Raw genomic sequence first — 20,735 nt, 5'->3', positions numbered from 1 at the left:
TCCTCTACAGCACGTGAGAAATCAAAAGCATGTATAGTTGATTCTAAACAACTGAAAAAGTGAAGGATAGAAAAATAAAAACACATACATAATGAATTCCTTAAAAACAGCTGAGGAAAATGTGTTTGATTACTACTGGCCTTCAAAAATCACTGCATAAGCTCTTCATCCAGAGGTATCAAGTTTTCACTTAACCACATCAATATGCTAAAAATAAATATGGGAATATCTTAACGTGGTTAAAGGCGTTAATTCACTAAAAACATGTGAGTTTTAAACCTGATGGGTTTTTCTGCACACTTGTATATGAATTCATTGATCAACTGACCATAATAATGTCTGCACTCATACAGCAGCACTCTCAGGTGGTTTGGATAAAAGGTGGAAACCTGATAGCATTTGTGATATTTTATTATAAGACTATGAGAGAGCCTGCAGTTTCTGCAGATATTTAATATCCTAAAAATGTTTCCATTCCCATACCAAGAACTGACAACAAATTATATTTCCATTAGTACAAGAAGCTTCTAAAACAGCATGTAGATGTTGTTTAAAAGACTTATAAATATATTTCTTTCAGCGTTAGCAGTTCATAAAGTGACCCAACTCATCTGTGAGCATGTGCTACCTTCAAATGAAGGATTCATTGACAAAAATATATTAAGTGAAAACATAAAATGTGCGTAGAAAGTATCTTCGATCTACAATAACAAATTCAATCCAGTGACTGTTTTGAAAGCGTTTACTCTTGTGATGTATCTTAGGCCCAGCTGAGCTGAGGCCAGCGGTCTCAACACTGTAGTGTTAAAGAGTCGAGCTGACAAAAAACCCATAAGCCTTCAGTTTAGATCCACTGTAGAGCCACTGTCTGCTAGCGTCTGCTGTTTAGGACCTCTCTCTCTCTCTCCTTCTTCACTGAACCTCACTCACCTCATCTTAGACTTTTGACACCCCGTCTTTGCTCACACTAACGCAAACACACCCGAAGACGTGCACACACACACACACACACACACACACACACACTTACACAGGTGCAGGCAATCGTACAGATGCACACCTTGGTCAAAGGCGCAGATCAGAAAGAGACAGAGAATTGTGGGTAACAGACTTAGCTAAAGTGGCTTATGGGGCCCGGCCAAACCACGCCAGGCAAATCCAATTCAACAACCTCCCTGTCCACAGGGAACGAGAGATATAGAGAGAGAGAGAGAGAGACAGAGAGGAAGAGAGAGAGAGGAAGAGAGGAGTTTGCATTTTACTGAAAAGGCTTTCGTGTCGAGTGAATACTTCACAGAAATGAGAGAGAGAATGAGAAACAGTGGAGTCTGAGTTTCTTTCTCTCCAGAGATTAAGGATGAAAGACGAAGAAAGGAGAAGAAAAAACAGACGGGGGGGGAGAAAGGAGGGATGAGTGTTGGCCTTTGCTCTCCTCCGCCGTTTATTTCTCTCATGTGTATTGGCTGCTTATCACACCAACATGTTTAAATAAAAAAAGCAGCCCGTTCAGGCACTTTGACCCTTTCATTTTCTGGCATGAGGAAGTACACGAGGGAGACAGACAAGACCTGCTGGCTCACTCACACCCTCATTCACTTATTTACTCATTTGTTAAATCATTCACTTCCTCAATTATTCATCCGTATATTCAGTCATGCTAATTTATTCATTCTTTAAACTGTACAATGTGCTTTAAATGTTTGATTTTTTTTATTATATTAATTATTCGTCATCTGCTCAATCGTTAACGGATTGACTTTTTTATGCTTGTTAATTCTTTCGCTCTCGTTCGGTTACTGTTTCTATTCATTCAATTCACTGATTTTTTCATTTGCTCGTTTGTTAACTGATACTTTCACCTTCTCGTTCATTTATTATTCATTTTATGCACTCACTCATTCAGTTATTCATTCAATCATTCATTCACTCCCTCGCACCCAGCCTCCTCCGCCTCTTCTTCTTCTTCTTCTTCTCTCATCATGTCTTATACTTTAATTTCTTAAAGGACCAATAGAGAAAGTGACCCCCCCCCCCTCCTCCCTCCCACGCCCCCCCCGCCTCCAAACAGAAGCTGGTGGTTATATGTCGCCTGTCAAACCTCCAGAAGCAGCTCTCATTAAAACCTCAACCGTTTTTCTCCTCCTGACACCTACTTAAGGTGATAGCCTGAATTACCCCTGCACGGCTCGGCACGGCTCGGCATACACACTTACCCCCATCTGTCATTTGAAATTTCCGCCTGGATGAATATAGGCGGAGGGGAAAGAGGGGGACAGGAGAGCCACCGGCACTATCACCCTCCAGGAACCCCCACTTTAACACACACACACACTTCTGTACAGTACACATACGTATGGTCGGTGTTGAAACAATGACCCCGAGTTTTAAAACTCCCACAGGTGAGACAAACGTAAGCAGGTGAAATTAAATCTGATGAACTTTGTCCTCTAGCAGGCGGTTCTCATCAGAAAATAAAAAAACACACTTTTTTGTGCATAAACCCTTCAATAAATAAACTGCATCCTTATAATAAATGTAAGGATACATGCACAGATAAGCTCAGGGTCCCTTCAGTAATATTAAAGGAACATTATAGTGAGAACATATAGGAGAGGAAAAAACTACCTTAGAGGACATTGCCATTATTGATCACACTGCAAGACACTACAGCAATATTATAGCAATTATAGGGTATTAAAGCATAGGATAAAGGCATGATAAGGTCATTATAGTAAGTAAGTATTGATTGACAAACCCACTGCAAGTCCCTTTAGTGATACGCCAATTATAGGAATACTACAGTGTCACTACAGAATAAAAAGTAAGTCCCTTAATCAATACTGAAGGACATTTATTGTGTTTGTTTTTAAAAGAAATTATGTTTTATTTTGATTTGAATTTCAATCTCTCAGAAAATGCCACTCTTTTCTCATCTCATATCACTCGTGTAGCCAAAGTTTCTCCCTCAGCCAACTTGACAGTACTCCCCCCCCCACCCCCACCCCCTCGTTCATCCAATGTGGCCCCCGTCAGGGATCAATACCCTCTGATCGATAGATGACCATGAATATTCCCCCCCTAACCTGACCGAGGGAGACTGAAGGAGAGGAGAGGAGAGGAGGCAGATGGGATGGAGGTTGAGATGGATGGATCGCCATGGGTGAAAAAGGGAAAGATGAGGAGAGTGGCGCCTCTCTGAGACTGTGATGGATGCTAATGAGCCGTGTATTCAGACATCCAATTTGGGTGTGTTTAACATTTCGGATTTATAACCAAGTAAGTATTTTAATTAAACTATTTTTTTTCGGAGAGCTCAGGAGGGAAAATTCGGTTAATTTCTTTTTTGGGGGGAAATTATGCGAAAAAAAAATACACACCTCCAGGCTAAGATATTTAGTCTTCAAACATGTGAATGCTGTAATTTCACTGACTGAAAATGCAGTTTGTTGAATTTTAAACAAAGCAGAGAAAGACTGATCACTGATGCAAAAAAAAAAAAAACAACCCAAAATCACTCTAAATTCATTATTCAGGAGACTAGTTGATTTGAATGTAATGCAAGTTAAACATCTCTGGGCTGAATTTATTTAACAGGAATAACATTTGAAGACTCTATAAGACATGAAATTACTTATTATGGTGCATATTTTTGTAGAGATGTAATATAACTTTCATATATGTAGAAAAAAAGGCTTATGTGTGTTCTGTTATATGAAGTAAAATATAGGATTAAAAGTAAAAGTAGTAGTATTAATTTCATTTTACAAGTACTGAACCGTTATAGTGAACAAACTAAACTTAAGACAACCAGTTTTGAATGAAGCACAGGATTGATATCAACAGATAATAACTAAAGATGATAACCGGGGATTATTCTTTGTGTAGGTGCACACTGGAGGAAAAAAAAAAAAAGGACCGGAGGAAAGGCGTCTTACCGGGGCTGGACCGCGGAGCCAGCGAGGACTTGAGTCTCCAGGCGCTGAAGTCGGACGCTGTTCTCTGAAAGACGAAGGGGACCGGCAGGGGGACAAACATGGTCCTCTGTCGACCTGGGGGCCGTTGTTTTTTTTTTTTTCTTTTTTTGTTTTTTTTTTTAGTTTAGTCTCACTTTCCTTCTTTTCTTATCCGTTGTCCTTCCGTCTTTCTTTGGATTACGCTTTCCAGGTTTGTGGACAGCCGTTTCTAAAGACGCTTAAGGTGGTTTGAAAAACAAAAAAAAAGGAGACTCGCTATTTTGGCTTTTCTCTTCCGTGGATTGAGACTGTCTCAGCGGATTCACATCTCTCTGTTTTTAGATTTGTGTAGCTCTGGGATACAGATGGATGTTATGGTCTCCTTTAGCCTACTTGTGTCTTCTCGGGAGTCCGGCACACACACACACACACACACACACACACGCAGCGATGTGCAGGGCGCGGAGCGATGAATGTTTGGCTTTTTGGATGAAAAAAACCCCCCACAAAGCTACCAGTGGTTATCCATACAGGCTAACACAGGTCGCAGGTGACTGGACAGAGGATGATACCTGTTATCATCCATATGAAACTAGTGCAGTTCCTGGCGCTCCTCTCTCAGCTGCTCTCCGCTGGATGTAACGCAGACAAAATTAGACTCCATTTATTGTGTCCAGACAGCTGTGCGTAAAAGCTCGCAGCGGCTCTCTCTCTCTGTGTGTCTCTGTCTCTCCTCCTCGCTCGGGGGTTTGCTTTGGTTTAGCTTGGGGAAAAGATAGATTTCTCCTCCTGCGCTGTCATGAAAAGTCTCAAACACACTGTCCACCGGTGAATCCTCGGGTTGGAGATGTGGGGAAAAACTGTCCGTGTGAGAGCGGAGTTGCTTCTTTTTGGTTCTCGTAAAGATTTGGTTAGTAGCTGGCTGGTCTGCTGAAGAATACATGCACACAAAGCGACACAATAATATAACGCAAAAAATCCCCCAATATTTGGTAAAAGATAGAAATTATCAAATAATAAAAGTAAGGCTACGCAGGCACCTCCTGTCTGACTTTCGCTCCTCCCTCTCCTCCCCTCACTGTTTCTCTCTCTCTCTCTCTCTCTCCCTCTCTCTTTCTCTACCGCGGGTCACTAATTAAAGCAAAATCAATAGATAAATAAATAAATAAATCCATATCAATAAGTACACCTGTCCTCTGGCTTCCTCATCCGCTAATGCGCGAGCGAAAAACAAGAAAACGAGGAGGGGAAAGCGATGCCCCTTTTCTTTTTATGCTGTAGTGTCTTTTCTTTGGCTCTGCTCCGCCATCCGCCGGTGTGTATCTCTCTCCCTCTCTCTCTCTCTCTCTTTCAGTCTCTCTCTCTCAGTGTGTATCCTGCGTGTGAGTGTGCGCGTATCTGCGTCCCCACAGTTTATTTTGGGAACCCCGGTGGTTTCGGTCCGACACCGCGCAGCCTGAACTCACTCTGGCACGGCGAAGCGCTTCGGCCGGGAGACAGACAGAGATACCCAGCCCCCCTCCCCACCTCTTTTTTTTTTTTTTTTTTACCCCCCCTTCCCTCCCCTCTCTACCTCGATCCCCCTTTCTCCATGTACCCCCTCACCCCAACACACACACATACACACACACACACAAACACACTTTCTCTGTCCTCTGGCAGGAAAATATTTATTTTGCACACACTTTAACATTTATTGGCACTTCAGGTTCGTGCATCTGTATATTGAATGAATATACGAGGAAACTGAAATTAATATATAGAAGCCAAGTGTTGCCTAAAGGCTATACATGTGCTAGACAGAAATATATTGATAAGGTTTATATTAGGCTAAAACAAATTTCACCACAGGATTTATTCTTCAAGAGTCTTGAATTACTGATATTTTAAAATATACACCACCTCTACACACACGCGCACACCCTATTTGACCACTATAATCCTGTACAAGACGAGCGCAGATTCAGCCAATTGATCTTCTGATTACTTCATTATAATGAAGCCAATAATCACATCATCGCCGGCCTCCGAAAAATCGATCGCCTCTTCACAATGTGCGGACATGAATTCAAAGGGGGGGAACCTTTGATGTATATTTCAGCAGGTGGATCTGTCTCTCTCTCTCTCTCCATCTCTCTCTCTCTCCCTCTCATATAGATTTACGTGGGTCTGGCCTACGCAAGGTCACCTGCAGCACTCAACTAATGTATTTTTTTTTCCACGCAGAGGTGAATAATCAAAGCTTCACAGCCACGGGTGTTAAATTAGTAATTATTTTGGGGCTCGGGAAGACTGCATGCGTGTGTGCGTAAAATGTGCGTAAAATGTCAGTTGAGCTGAATCCAAATTGCATGTGTCTTTCCTATTAAGGGTCGGTGAGAATGTTGTAGTTGCGTTACGTGTGTGTGTGTATGTGTGTGTGTGTGTATGTGTGTGTGTATATATATGTGTGTGTCCGAGGAGAGGTGCCTCCCGGCCATCACCTCTCCTCTCCGTAGTCTACACCACCCTGCCTGTCAGACGCACCGCCCCAATCTGCGCCGCGCATTTACACTCAAGATTATCGCCAACATAGATTTTTTTAAATAGAAAAATCTATACGCTAAATATCTCAGTCAATAAAAGAAAATCGACCAAACCGCACTCCTGTCTCTCCTTTTCTGTATGCACTCCGAGGTGGGACTGAGCTGTTAATAAGTTATCGATCAATTATGGCCCTCATATATGGAAAGGCCTCAGGCTCTTTGCCAATGCTAATGTCTATGCAGGGAGAGAAAGAAAACGTCAAACATAAGCTATCTGCTACACGGATAAAACATCACCAGAGTCCTGATCCACTGACTTTACAGCTTCTAGTATCAGACATAGTACTGCTACTAATCTAGCCATGCACTCTACTACTATTAGTACAAATACTGTGACTGTACTGCTGCTGCTGTGGCCTCTACTACAACTCCTCCTCTAACGTTACAACTATTTCAAAACCTCTATTTCCATTACTATGGCTGCTGCTACTAATAATGTTGACCTAGCCTCTATTTCTACTAATACTGTGACAACTACTGCCACTACTACAGCACTTGTCCTTCTTCTTAAGCCTGTTTCCTACCATTCAGAGCATTTCTGTTACCCTGTGCAGCTTTTGATGTCATCTATGTATAGACACACGTCACAACACAAAAGAGCCCCCCCCCCTCAGCCCCACCACCACAATAAAATAAGCCAACTCCCCACACCCCATTGACAGATGACATCCGCGTGTCCGACGACCGAGAGAGAAGGAGGAAAAAGAAAAAGGAGCAGGAGGAGGGGAGAGGGGAGAGGAGAAGCCATATAAAGAAGCGACCGGTTGTCCCTCAAGAGCCCCCCTCTCCAGATAAGGGTGAGCGCAGAGGAGCCCCGATCCAAACTCCTTCCAGACAAAAGCAATTATTTCTTGTAGAATATAGTGTGTTTTGTGCGTCCATCGCAGGAGGGGAGGGAGGTGTGCGTGGATTTGAAGGAGAGGTGAAGAATATGGCGCGCGGCGGGCCTCATCAATAGCAATATGTTCTTTTTCCCCCTTCTGTAATATCTCTGTAATATCTATCCTTTTATAACTACTCTGCAACCTGCTGCGGTTGTTGCTTTGTCTGACATCGTGGGCTTATAGGGCCATAGTGGACTTCTGATCAGTTACACACACACACACACACAACACGCACACATGAAGAGACAGCAGTATAACCTAAAATAGATCCTCCCTGCTACCTTTCAAACCAAACCTTTTGTTTCTGTACCCAGCCATGAAACTAAACTGATGTACTGTTAATGATGCTGATATCCAATCTGAAGGTTCATAATGAGATGAATGACCTCTCTGTCTCAGACTGAGAAGGCTACATCCTAAAATCACATGACGGTTTTTCATTGACAAACATCATTCAACTAACATTCATAGCTCAAATAATCTGAAAAAGCGAGTGCATCCTTCTCAATACAAGAGGTCTATTGTAGAATTAGATCTTATTGGTCTCTATCTGTCTACTGTGTGTGTGTGTGTGTGTGTGTGTGTGTGTATGTGTGTGTGTGTGTGAGAGAGAGAGAGTTCATTGTTAAATGGCAGTGTCATGTTGACAAATGAGTTGGTTGAATTAAATTCTCCCTCATCAATAACAAGGGGAGCCAATCAATACCAGCTTACAATTATATCACCACCACCTACCCCTGCGCTGCTGCTGTAACCACACACACACACACACACACACACACACACACACACACACACACACACACACACACACACATACACGCACGCACCCACCAGCAGATAGTAAAAGAGAGAGAGGGAAGAATCATTTCCTTTCTGTAACATAGGGCTTAATAAACACTATAAAATATTCACACACGTTGAAGAAGAGAGAATGATCACTTCCGTGTAACATGGACTCTAACAACACACACACACACACACACACAAACACACACACACACACAAGCAGATAGTAAAAGAGAGAGAGGGAAGAATCATTACCTTTGTGTAACATAGGGCTTAATAAACACTATAAAATATTCACACACACACTGAAGGAGAGAGAATGATTACTTCGGTGTAACATGGACTCTTAAAACACACACACACACACACACACACACACACACACACACACACACACATACACACACCAGCAGAGCGTAAGAGAGAGAGGGAAGAATCATCACCTTCTCGTAACATAGGGCTTAAAAAAAAAAACACTATAAAATATTCACACACATACTTGGGTGTAACGTGGACTCTTAAAACACACACACACATGCACACACACACACACACGGAAGTAATCATTCATGTAACATTGACCCTAATAAACACAAACACGCACAAACGCTCTATACAAACGTTATTTTTAGCTTCTGACATTTGATCTATTTTCAGCCTCTCTCTCTCTCTCTCTCTCTCATTCGCCGTCTATGTCTCTCTCTCTCCCCTTCCTCTTGCAGACTGACTATGTAATCAATGCTGACAGATTGTCAATAGGCTGGTCCGGGCCCTGCCAATACCTCTCCTACATATCCATTATTCCTCTTAAGGCCACGGAGGACAAACACAGAAAAGAGTAAAACACAATGCTGTCAATACGCCACCTTGATACGATCATTGGGGCAGATCAATGCTCTTGCTTACAGCTCATGAGCTCGCCTCGACCTCAAGCACGCTGGAAATCAGTTAGTGTGAAAATCGGTTTGTGAATACGTATTTTCTCTCGCTGGATATCTTCCCGTGTTCTTATCTTTGTAGGCTGGGGGATTTTTTTCATGTATATTCTCTTTTATTTCACGCATAATTTTATTCCAACTTTGAAGATATTTTTTTTCCTGCTGTGAATTTCCCAGTGTTCATATTTCACACATGTTCTGCATCCTATTTCATCCTGGATTGGTTGTAATGGATTTAAGATGTAAAACGCAGGACAGCACTGAAGTGAGGGGGTTGGAGGGGGGGGTTGGAGGGGGTGGGTTCAGTATCGACTCTTTGCTGTCATTTCTGCTATCAGCTTCACACACAATCCTGTGTTCCACACACACACAAACACACACAAACACACAGATTCATGGGCTGGTACGTGCACAGAGACAAATTTATGTACAGGCTTAGCAGCACACACATGCAAACACACCATAACATGCAAGGAGGCACGGAAACACCAGACTAACACACTCATGCAAGATATTCACGTACATGCAAACGCACCGTAACATGCATGAACGCCCGAAAAGTACACACACACGCACACACGCACACACACATAGAAGTTTGCACAGCTATCCTTGTTAGGACATTGCATTGACTTCCATTCACTATAGGCAGCCTAACCCAAACCTTAACCATAACTAATTCATGCCTAACCCTAACCTTAACTTAACCTCAATTCACACCTTAACCAGGACCTCAGAAATGACGTTTTGCCTCATTAGGACCAGGTTTCGGTCCCCATGAAGACTACTGGTCCCGATAGGGTCGGTATTTATACTGGAAAAGGTCCCAGAGGTAACAAAAACGCACACACGCACACACACACACACACAGAGCCTCTGGTTCTTGTGCTCACAGAGACCCAAACAGCTTAGCTTAGCGCAAATGCAGCATCAAGGCTTGAGGTAATGCCAATGACATGGATGGAGCTTTCCAGCCCATGAAGCCCAGAGTGTGTGTGTGTGTGTGTGTGTGTTCATATGTGTGTCCGTTGCAGACATGAGGGGGGGATGAGAGAGCCTTAAACACTGAGAGGATCAGACCCCTCCTGGACACCATGGAATACGATCAAGAGAAGTGTGTGTGTGTGTGTGTGTGTGTGTGTAAGAAATGATAGCGAAAGAAAGCTGCAGAAAATACTAAAAAATATGTGTGTGAGGTGAAAGGTGTTAAACTATTTTACAAAGTCTTCTAGTGGTGAAATAGCATGTCACACAACATCAGTTAGTATAAGTTAATCATTTTTGAAGGTAACATCTAAATTTTCCTATAAAATGAATTTTTCAAGTTAAAATTAGTATAAAATTCTTGTAAATTAGGCAGAAATAGCTGTCCACAGATACTATTCATGTCAAAATCTTATTAGACAATAAAATTAATGAAAGATTTCTTTTATGTCTCCCCCCCACACACACACACACACAAAAAACAAACACACACACACTGAAGGTCTCCTATGAAAGTGCATTTTATTCACACAAACCTTATAATCCCTTTCCTTGTACTACATCAACACCATCGACTAAACTTTCGAATCCCTTTTCTGTGTCTTCCTCTCTCTGTCTTTCACTCATCCGTTCTCACACACACACACACACACACACACACACACACACACACACACACGTTCATGGTCGGCCTGTGTGGTGTTCATGGAGAGAAAGAGAGACCGACACAGAGTGTGTGTGGGTAGATTTAGAAGCGGGGATCAATGAGAAATGTAGAAATCAATGCACTTAGCAGTGGGAAATCAATGGGGCCTAATCGGGATGCCAATGGCACAAGTCAAAACAATTAAGAAGGAAGAAAAATGTTTAACAACCCCCCCCTTCCCCTCCCCTCCCCCCACCCTCCATCCCCACCCCACCCCAATGCTTACACAGAGGCCGAAGAGAGATGGAGGGAGCGGAGGGAAGAAAGAAAAAGAGAGGGCTGGAAAGGGCTGATACAATACGAGGGATGTTCGGAATGCCGAGCGGAAGACAACGGGGATATTTGGATATTATGGATCGACGGAATTATATGCATTACCTTGTAAAATACCTGTAAAGTTGCAGGTTTGAATCCAGGTCATATGTAGCTCCATCCTTCAGCTCACTTTCAAGTCCAGGTCACTCACAATCATCTGTTAAAAAAAAAGGGAGAAAGGACACATTGGACAAAGAAGGTGTGACTGAGTGTACAGATTTGATTCAAATTTAATCAAAGGTTACTTTAATGAAATTGGCCATACAGATTATAAAACTGGTGTGGGAGGGCAAGCTTAACCATTCAACAATGATAAGCTGGAATGAAAATCAAAACTCAGTCATGGATACAAAATAAGGTTGATAAAATCATAGACCTTGCGGCTTTGGTGTCAGAATGATAATCATTTTGTCAGTCATGTCAATCACGACGGCAGAGAAAGGTAGGCCGATCTTTCCTCAAGCTACGTCCTCCATCTCTTCCTGAAAGATCCCGATGTCTTGCCAGGCGGAGGTGGGACTGTACACGTAACGATTCATTTTACTCTCACTTGCGGATGAGACCCCGAGATGCTTGAAACAGCAACTCAATTCCAACCAGAAACAAGACAAGCCACTGTTTTGGAGCGGTGCATGCTGGAAGTCTGATAAAAAACCAGCAGAACCAGTGATTGCTGTGCAGTATAGTCGCTGGATCCAACTATTTCCCAAATAGTTACATTCCACATCCCAAAAGCCAGTTTACGTCACTGGAGATCAATCCACCGAGTCCCCTGCTTGCCTGAGAGCTGACTCCAGGAGGGGGGGGGGGGGGTCCCCGCTTTTACTGTTGTGGATGAGGTGCCTCCTATCTGTGCCAATCCAGACAGAGAGATCTTTGAGTGTCTCTTAGCACGGTCCCTCACCTGACACCAATTTGCCTTGGGAGACCCAAATATGAGCTATTACCCCCCCAGCAACACAGCCTTCAGGGTAACAACGGCACAGAAAGCCCTTCCACCATAATAACGGAGGGGAGTCTTGTAAGGTGCAGCTTAAAGTGATCCTACGAAGGTAATATTTACCTTTTGAGATTTAAATAATCATCCTCTTTAGGCTTGAAAGGTTGATGTAAAAGCTTTGCCGGTTTCCTTCTTCACAAAGAACACCCTCTTCTTATCAGTGTTGTTGGATTCCAGTAATACAAGATTTCATTTTTTCCCCTCTGTGAAACATGACACCATTGGAATCTGACTACTTAAACCGAACACAGCTGCTTTCTCTGTGAGGAATGAAAATTACAAATGTTTGACCGCCATTCAAACCTACAGAAGGAGAGAGGGGTTTTTTTTTTTTGATACTGAATAGATTTTTGGGTGGAGTATCACTTTAACGTACTGATAGAGATGAAAGGATATGAGAGTATTGACAGTGGAGCGGAGCGTGTAGAGAGGAAGAGCGAGTGCGAGAGGCAGTTTTGTCAGATGCCTACTACAACTCATAAAATCTGTCAATAAAAATATTTCATTCTTAAAAAAAAAAAAAAAAAAATCTGACTGATGGAGATGACACCACAACATGACACAAATATACCCAATGGCACACTAGGAGAGAGTGGAAATAGGAGAGTCAGAGAATCAGAGAGAGAAACTGAACGTAGGGCAGCCGTTGGGTTTGGTGTATGTGTGTGTGTGTGTGTGTGTGTATGTATGTGTACTATGGGGTTGTGGTAGTGGGGTTGATCTGGGGCCAATCAATAGCAGCAGGCTCTCTTACGACCCCTGAGTTCCTCCTGGCTTGGCTGGCAGGCTGAAAATCAATGGGCCGGGCCAATAACTCAGGATGGTGTGTGGATTAGTGAACTGTCAACTAATCAGGGAGTTACTGAATCTGACACCACAGCTATTAACCTATCGATATGAACTTGGCACTGACACATACTCACACCCACGGACATATATATATATATATATATATATATATATATATATATATATACATATATATATATATATTGCATACCTGCACGCATGTAGGACTGACACACATAATAGTGCACGCATGCACATTTACCTGTGCATACACACACCTACTGGATGTACAGTAGATACAGTATACTCACACTCTTGGATAGTATTGTATGTGTACACACACACGCACACACAAAAGTATGAGTGCATGGTTAGACCAATTGAAATTGGTAAAACAGATTTACGTTGCTTCATTGCAGGGCTGCCTATCAATTATTTTCTTGATTCTCAGTTAGTTTGTAAAATGTTGGTAAATAGTGTAAAATGTTCAGTTCTCAGAGCCCATTGTCACTCCTTCAATGTCCCATCAACAGTCCAACCACTAGATAACTGATTTATTGTCAAAGAGAGTATGAAAAACAGAAAATATTCACATTTGGGAAGCTGGACCAGTGAATTTTTGCTCCAAAAATTGGTGAAATGATTATTCAATTTTAAAAACAGTTGCAGATTAATTTTCTGTCCACTGACTAATCAATTAATCGACTAATCGTTACAGCTCTACTACATTGTACACATAATGACAGAAACACACACGCTAGTAGGGTGTAGTGAAAAGATTTGGAATACAGGTGTGAAAATTGGAAAAAATCCATCAATAACAATTAAAAAAAAACTGAAAAAATGCAACAAATTTTACTTGTAAATCATTAATTATTCATTTGTAATGCACATAAAAAAATACACATGGATATAATTTAGTATCAAGCTGTGAAATATGGAAATAACTTTTCACTTGGATTATTGTACCATCAATAAACATGTATTATATTTATTCATTATTAACTGGGAAATGGATTTGTCTTGTTGCCTACTGAAAACTAAAAAGTTCTCATTTCTTGATCAACAGACACTAATTTAGAAAGGACAGCATGAGGAATACAGTATGTTAACACCTGGAAAAAAAGCTGAAAACTAACAGCTAAAGTAACACTGTTGAGCGGAAGAGACAAAGATACAATCATGTATAACATGCACTTTCTTTGTAATTCTGCATTATTCTGGAATAAAAACATACTTCAAATGCATTTTGAGTATAAAAGCTTCATTCAGATCACACAGAAACACACATTGATCCTTATTCAGCAGTCACAGTTCATTTAAGGATAATTTAAAATAAACAAACATTCAGTATTATTACATGTACGGTGTGGGCAGCGTTGCTTTGACCCTTGACCTCGACACTGCTGATGGCTTTGGATATTGGTGAACCAGAAATGTCAATGTATTCAATTTTCACACGCGTCGTATGTCTTAATGTCTCAATTGTGCTGCGAGTGTTGATGTTGACGACGGCTCATGCATACTAAATAAATCATTACTACAGTACTAATATCCATCTGATTATGCTTTAAAGAGAACAACCACTAATATGAACTCAAATCAGCTGCAATTTAATTAAATGATTACCTTGTGTTTCTCTCTTTAAAGGCATTATTTTACTTTACTTTCATGTCAGTTTAAAATAATCTGTATTCTCCACAGCTGAGTGCAGGTGGTTTCACCCTGAACTACATCCTTGGTTTAGTGTGATGCTTTTATCCACAACTCATATCCAGATTCCTCGGTGCTTCTTTAATATGTAGACTCTCTGGTCTTTTGATAATTTCATGTTCTTCTAGTGTGGAACTACAGGCTTATTCTGTGTCAAGGGTGCTGGTTCGTTTTACATTATTCTCTTCTATCCTTTTGTCCTTTTCTACTTTTTTTTTTCTTTTTTCTTTTTTGGAGCAAAGGGAGATTATTTTGGGGGGTAATTCCATTGAAACCGCTCTGAAATAACTTGACTTGGCATGTGCCTATACAAGGCTCCACAAAAGGCTCCAGGAATACTATTCAGTAATGGGGTAAAGCAAGGGAAGAAGCAGGACAAAAAGCCTGAGTGTGTGTGTGTGTGTGTGTGTGTGTGTGTGTGTCTCTCAGCGTGTGTGTGTGTTACAAGAGCAGCTGAAATGAGGGAGAAGAGAGAGAACGAAATCACCTGAGAGAAAATAAGACAGCTAGCGGGAGGAAGAAAGGATGAATGAGCAGCAGAGAAACTAGTGGAAAATAATCAAGAAGAGAAGATTGTTCTGGATATCCGACACAATTAACACTTTGTTAATTATTTCATAAAGTGATTCCACATGGAGATTTTTTTTTTTTTTCTTTTTACAAATTTTACAATTTTTTACAAATTGTGTATTAATTTTGCCACAATTAAGTTTTAGGTCTGATTTTTAGATTACAATTAGATGATTTATATGAGTTTTTCATTCCACAAAAGTATATTACTCAAGATAATTTTGGCTACAAGTTAAAATTAGGCTACAAGAGAAGAGAAGAGACGAGAGTCCACATAACCATAAAGAAAAAACAAGAAGGAGAGAACAAAAAAACAAAATAACTGTCCAAAAAAATGAGTCAGAAAAGCTCCAGAAATGAGAGGAGGGGAAGTAGAGAAAGGCGTTGGTTGGGGGCCAGTCCGGTCTACGCTGAGACTGCTGTCTAATGATAAGAGCTGGAGGAAGAAAGACAAAGTGAAAGAGCAGGGCTAAAAGAAAGAGGAACGGAGGCAGGTTACAGCATTACAGCCACCCAGAGAAAGGCGAGGGTGGAGGCGGGGGTGAAGGTGGTGGCGGTGGCGGAGGGGGGGGGGGGGTTCACGGGCCTCCCACACACTCCGGATTAGGAAACATATGCAGTGGAGTAGCGAGGGATTAGGGGGTGAACGAGGGCTGGAAGAAGGAAAAGAATGTTTTTTGGGGAGGAGAGGAAGGGGAGGGGGGGGGCGAAGGGGAGGGGTGGAAACACAAGTGCTCGGCCAGGCGTATTTCCACCCCGCTTTCATCCTCCATCCCCTTCTCTACCTTCCTCCTCCTCCTCCTCCTCCCTCCCTCCCTCCCACTCACCTTCATCTTTGAACCTCTGGGATGACGAGATTGGTGTGCAAGGACTCCGAGACAAGGGAGGAGGCCGCTTGCCGGCGCCATCCTTTGATTGTGGTTATTTGCTGCAATCACAAGAAGCATTTTGGGGAAAATTGTTAGAATGAGTAGAAACCTTGAACTTAATTCATTTTCGTTTCCATACGAGCTGACCAGTGACATGTTGCTGATCTGAGTGCTGAGTGTTTTCTTTCAGGGAAAAAGAACAGCAAACAGACAGTATTCAGAGTCTGTCAGGTTAAGGTTTATCAGACGGAATAAAAATAAGAAGAGATGTTACTCTCAGTTATTATTATAACTGTGACAAATCTTTTTTGAATTGTTACTGTTTCTCTGGCTGTGTCCAAAAATCTCTCCTTCGTCCGCTCATTAATAATCTCTGATATGACAGACACCCAGCAGTAAATTTAGACTTTGGACTCTTATAACTCCTTGTCATTTTGCATCATCAGTGACAGCCGTTGTGTTCGCACAATATTCACACATGTAAACGTGTCTAAAATGTGACGCCACAGACCTCGGACACTGGTCAAAATAACTGTAGACATACCCAAAGTAACACATTAGTGCATTTACTTATACTAACAAGATCATATTCAATAACATTATATTCAAATACTGACACTATCCTTTAAATACCTTAACTGGGTTATCTGACTCAAATCAAGGTTAAAAGCTGTGTCAGCATAACTCAATTACCTGACCCAGATTACTCATCAATCTTTCAAATTACTGTCTTTAAATTTGCTTAAATTACTTTAAACTCTATGGTCTGTTTTTTTCTACATGTTTTTATTCTTCACATGTGCCCATCTGCCCATACTGCAAAGTTAGTTTCCTTTGGGGATAATAAAGTTAATTAAAAAAACTACAGTGACATGCATTGAAGTGCTAATTTGTCAGCGGAAAAACAATAAACACCAACAAATCCCCCCAATTTGTAGTTTCCAATCGGCTCATATCACAGACTCAAATGCAAATATCAAACACACCTTCAGGAAAACTTAGTAGGGGTTTGTTAATTCACAATATTGGAGTTACAGCTTGCACATGAAACATAGTGAATGACGCTTGATCTTTAATCATGCCAATATTTTATAAAAATTATAATGGACATTGTAAACTTTTTAAGTGCAACAATTAATTTTGAAAATTTCCCTCCAAGATATGGATTTTTAAGGTTTTTTCACTAAGTATAACTACGTACATAATTTCTAAAAATAAAATGACATTTCTCCTTTACAATCAAAAACATTTCCTGCATTATATCGTGAAACTGGCCGCAACTGGCTACAATATGTGCGCGTAAATGTCCCCTTGACTGTAGGGCTGCTGTACACGGGAGAGTCTGCAAGCCTGTGTGTGAGCTCATACTTGTGTGTGTGTGTGTGTGTGTGTGTGTGTGTGTATGTGTGTGTGTGTGCGCATTAGTGGTGTTACAGGGGGGTCATGAGTCAAGGTCATTGTGATAATTTGCCAGAAAGCCAGAGAGAGATGAAGGGATGGAGGGACAGTGGAGCAGAAGGAGAAAGAGAGGGAAAAAGTAAAAGAGAAGGATGAAATGATGGCAAAGTGATACCAAGAAGGAAGAGGAGTCCAATCACCGAGGAAGAGGAAAACCTGCAACTATCCTTCAATCTGTCATCGTTCTCTTTTTGCCAATTTTCTTTCAGTTGTCTGTTGTTTTGTCTCTGTAATTTTTCTCCCCCTTCTCATTTCATCCACTTTTTGTCTTTTTCCCACATCTTTCACTTTCTGTAGTTTTGAAAAGAAACATGGAAGTTTTATAGAACATATTTGTTTACATGTTTACCCACATGTAAACAAATACACTAAAGTAACAGTTCTCTGGCTTTAAAAAAAAAAATCATAAAATATTTCCACCTGCCTCCATTCTCCCTTGCCTTAATCCCTCTATCACACACACACCAAATTTTATATTCAAAAAAATTGACCAAATTTCTTCCTCCCTAAACACTCTTCCTCTCTGTATCCTCACATACAGACACACAAACACACACACACACACACACACACACCCCTGGCCCAGAGAGGTCGACCTTTGAGGGATGAGGTCAGGCGTCTGGGATGAAGTTGACCTTTGACCTGAAGGGCGCGATTGCTCGTGTGCATCCTAACCAGCTGGACAATGAGCCAGCCGTCCAACCTTCGCTGCGTCTGTTTATGAGTGTGTGTTTGCAAGTAATGTATGTTTATGTGTGTGTGTATCAATATATCAATATATCTGTGTTTGCGTGTGTATGTTTCGGTGCTTTTATGTCTTGTGAATACATGTTCTTATGTGGTTGATCATATGTATGTGTGTGTGTGTGTTTATACCGAGAAATTGGATTTATCTCCTCAGTTTCAGAGGGACGGGGTCACGTCGCTTGTTACTGCCGCTGAATAACAGAACAATATTGATCAGGCCGAGGTCATCCATTGACGAATCCTGTCTTTAGTCTTTCCTGCTAACGCTCATCACTTCCTGTCTTCTTCCTTATTCGGGGTTAATATCTCATTAACTGCTGTTATCGCCACCCCGGTCACCACGGCAACAGCCATCGGGACATGAGCTGACAATTCCCCGTAGCCTGCATCCTGCAGATCAGACAAGCAATGACCAGATTATTGGAAATCAATCCAGGGGAGTTACTGTTTCCCTGACCTCCCCGGCTTCATTTCCACTATTTATTGAGAAACGCTGGTCAAATGTCGACTATTGTGAGGTTTACACAGATGTCAATACATGCAATGATGAGAGTCGATATGCAATGGTTATCATGATTGCGGTTAATCATTTTGGGCTTCATAAATCAGCTGTTAGCTGGAAGCCATTTGATGTCAGAAAAAAGGAGTTAGTCACATGGATTGAAAAGATTTTAGATTTATTATTTATCTCTTGGGATTACTGTTTCTATTCTGCTTAATGCAACATTTTAAAAGCATTTTTGATACAGTAAAATGTCGAGCAGAAATTAAAAATATACTAGTTGTTATCAGTTAATTCGGAATTAATTTGAGTTTCACAGAGATGACAGTGAACCACAGGGGGTAGGAGTAGGTCTATATGTGAGGGGCTTTTCTCTCTTATCAGTCACTGGACAGTCCTGATCCTTATTTTCCACGGAGCAATGGAGGAAATATTATTTAACAGCCTAGCTACAGTTTGAGCTGAGCCACACAACCGACAACTTTACTGCCCCACTAGTTTCATGATTACACAATTATTTCCTAATTATTTGTTGACAGGATCTGCTATTCTTGATTATTTAGATATTTTAGGTGAGATATGTTAACTTTGAATGGCATGTAAGCTTTTTATAGAGCGATTAGACCATTAAGTTCAGTGAGCTTTGCAGCATAAGTTACATTTTTTAGCTTTTATCCATAATAGATAGATAGATATTGTCCTTAAGGGGAAATTTGTTTCCAGTGTGTTTGTGTTGCATATGCCTCAAGAACATAGATAAAAACATACAAAAACACATATACAGCAAGAACAATATACACAACATTCATTACATACATGCAGACAAGTAAACAAAACAAAACTGGGTTTAGTAGCTAATTGTTCTGCTCTTGTGTTTAAATTCAAGAATACAATTGACCCGGAGAAAATGACCTATTGCATGGTAAATGAGGGAAAGTAACAAGTTAACGCTATAGGTTAAGCTAGTTCAGTAACCTTTGTAGTAGACCTAGATATAGCAAAAGGTCTTTACAGCTACAATTTATTCGTGACTTAAACAGGGTTAAATGACCTAATGAAGTTGATGTAATTCAGCTTACTGGTTAGGGATTAAGGTGATGAGTTCTACTGACTAGTAAATCGGTTATTTACAATGATATGTGGCTTACTGACGCGTATAACTAGCCTAGCATAGATAACTTGAGTCAGCCATTGCTATGAATAAACCTGGCCTAAACACTGCCTGTTGTGCTGCGTACACTGTGTGTATCTTTACGTGTTGAAACTAGAGAAACTCAACTCACGAATCTCTGCGTCACTTCAGTTGTACAATTACAGGTGACGCTACCTGATGAACGAGTGGCCGAATGGCTAACGGCTAATTTAAATATTAACGTTCTGACCAAAGCTCCCCGCTCATAGGCTCATATGAGTGTGTCGCTAAGCAACGACACCGTTCTAGAACTCTACTGCTACAACGGCTCATTATGAGCTAAAGATACATCGCTAACGTTTGAGCTCTCGGCTACAATGTTTGTTGATAGCGATACACTCGAAGCAGCTGTGTTTTAGTGTTGTTTTTTTGAAGAAAAAGAGAGAAAAATAAGTTATTGTCAGGCCTACAGGCTACATACCCATAATTAAAAACGAGCCGGGTTCTCCTGGTGTTTGCAGGGGACTGATGAGTTGCAGTAATGGCGGAGTGGCCAGCTGACCTTTGACCTAGGGGTCAGGGCGGCGGGGTCTGGCTCGCGGGGCCGCAGTGACAGACGCTCCCTGCAAATTGATGAAAAAGGCAATAGACTCTATAATAAAACCAAGCAGCCGCCGTCACCAAATAATCACATAATGGTTTCAGTGACATTAATGATGTTTTGTTATACAGGTTTGGTGTAAGTAACAGTTTACTGGAGAATATATTTCAAATGATGCCTGCAGAAAAGGACATTTGTAT

The 20,735-nt window shown here is 41.2% G+C and overlaps 1 protein-coding gene across 9 annotated transcripts in view; it reads right to left on the bottom strand.

The window, feature by feature from the left end:
- The window catches only part of LOC121912727 (POU domain, class 2, transcription factor 2), an 80,851-nt gene that overhangs the window by 55,723 nt on the left and 4,393 nt on the right, over positions 1 to 20,735 (bottom strand). For 5 of the 9 annotated variants that reach the window (XM_042435083.1, XM_042435088.1, XM_042435090.1 and 2 more), the window contains 4 exons: positions 20,416 to 20,557; positions 18,430 to 18,690; positions 16,054 to 16,154; positions 11,218 to 11,311 (listed from right to left, as the gene is read on the bottom strand). In XM_042435083.1, the coding sequence (XP_042291017.1) occupies positions 11,218 to 11,272 (55 nt within the window). In that variant the 5' untranslated portion in view covers positions 11,273 to 11,311; positions 16,054 to 16,154; positions 18,430 to 18,690; positions 20,416 to 20,557. Of the gene's footprint in view, positions 1 to 11,217; positions 11,312 to 16,053; positions 16,155 to 18,429; positions 18,691 to 20,085; positions 20,160 to 20,415; positions 20,558 to 20,735 lie in introns of those variants that run through there. The other 4 variants (XM_042435089.1, XM_042435086.1, XM_042435085.1 and 1 more) reach the window with 4 other exon arrangements.

Source organism: Thunnus maccoyii, chromosome 15 (genome assembly GCF_910596095.1).
Source record: "Thunnus maccoyii chromosome 15, fThuMac1.1, whole genome shotgun sequence".
Taxonomy (NCBI): Eukaryota; Metazoa; Chordata; class Actinopteri; order Scombriformes; family Scombridae; genus Thunnus; species Thunnus maccoyii.
This window is presented reverse-complemented; position numbering and strand designations above follow the sequence as displayed.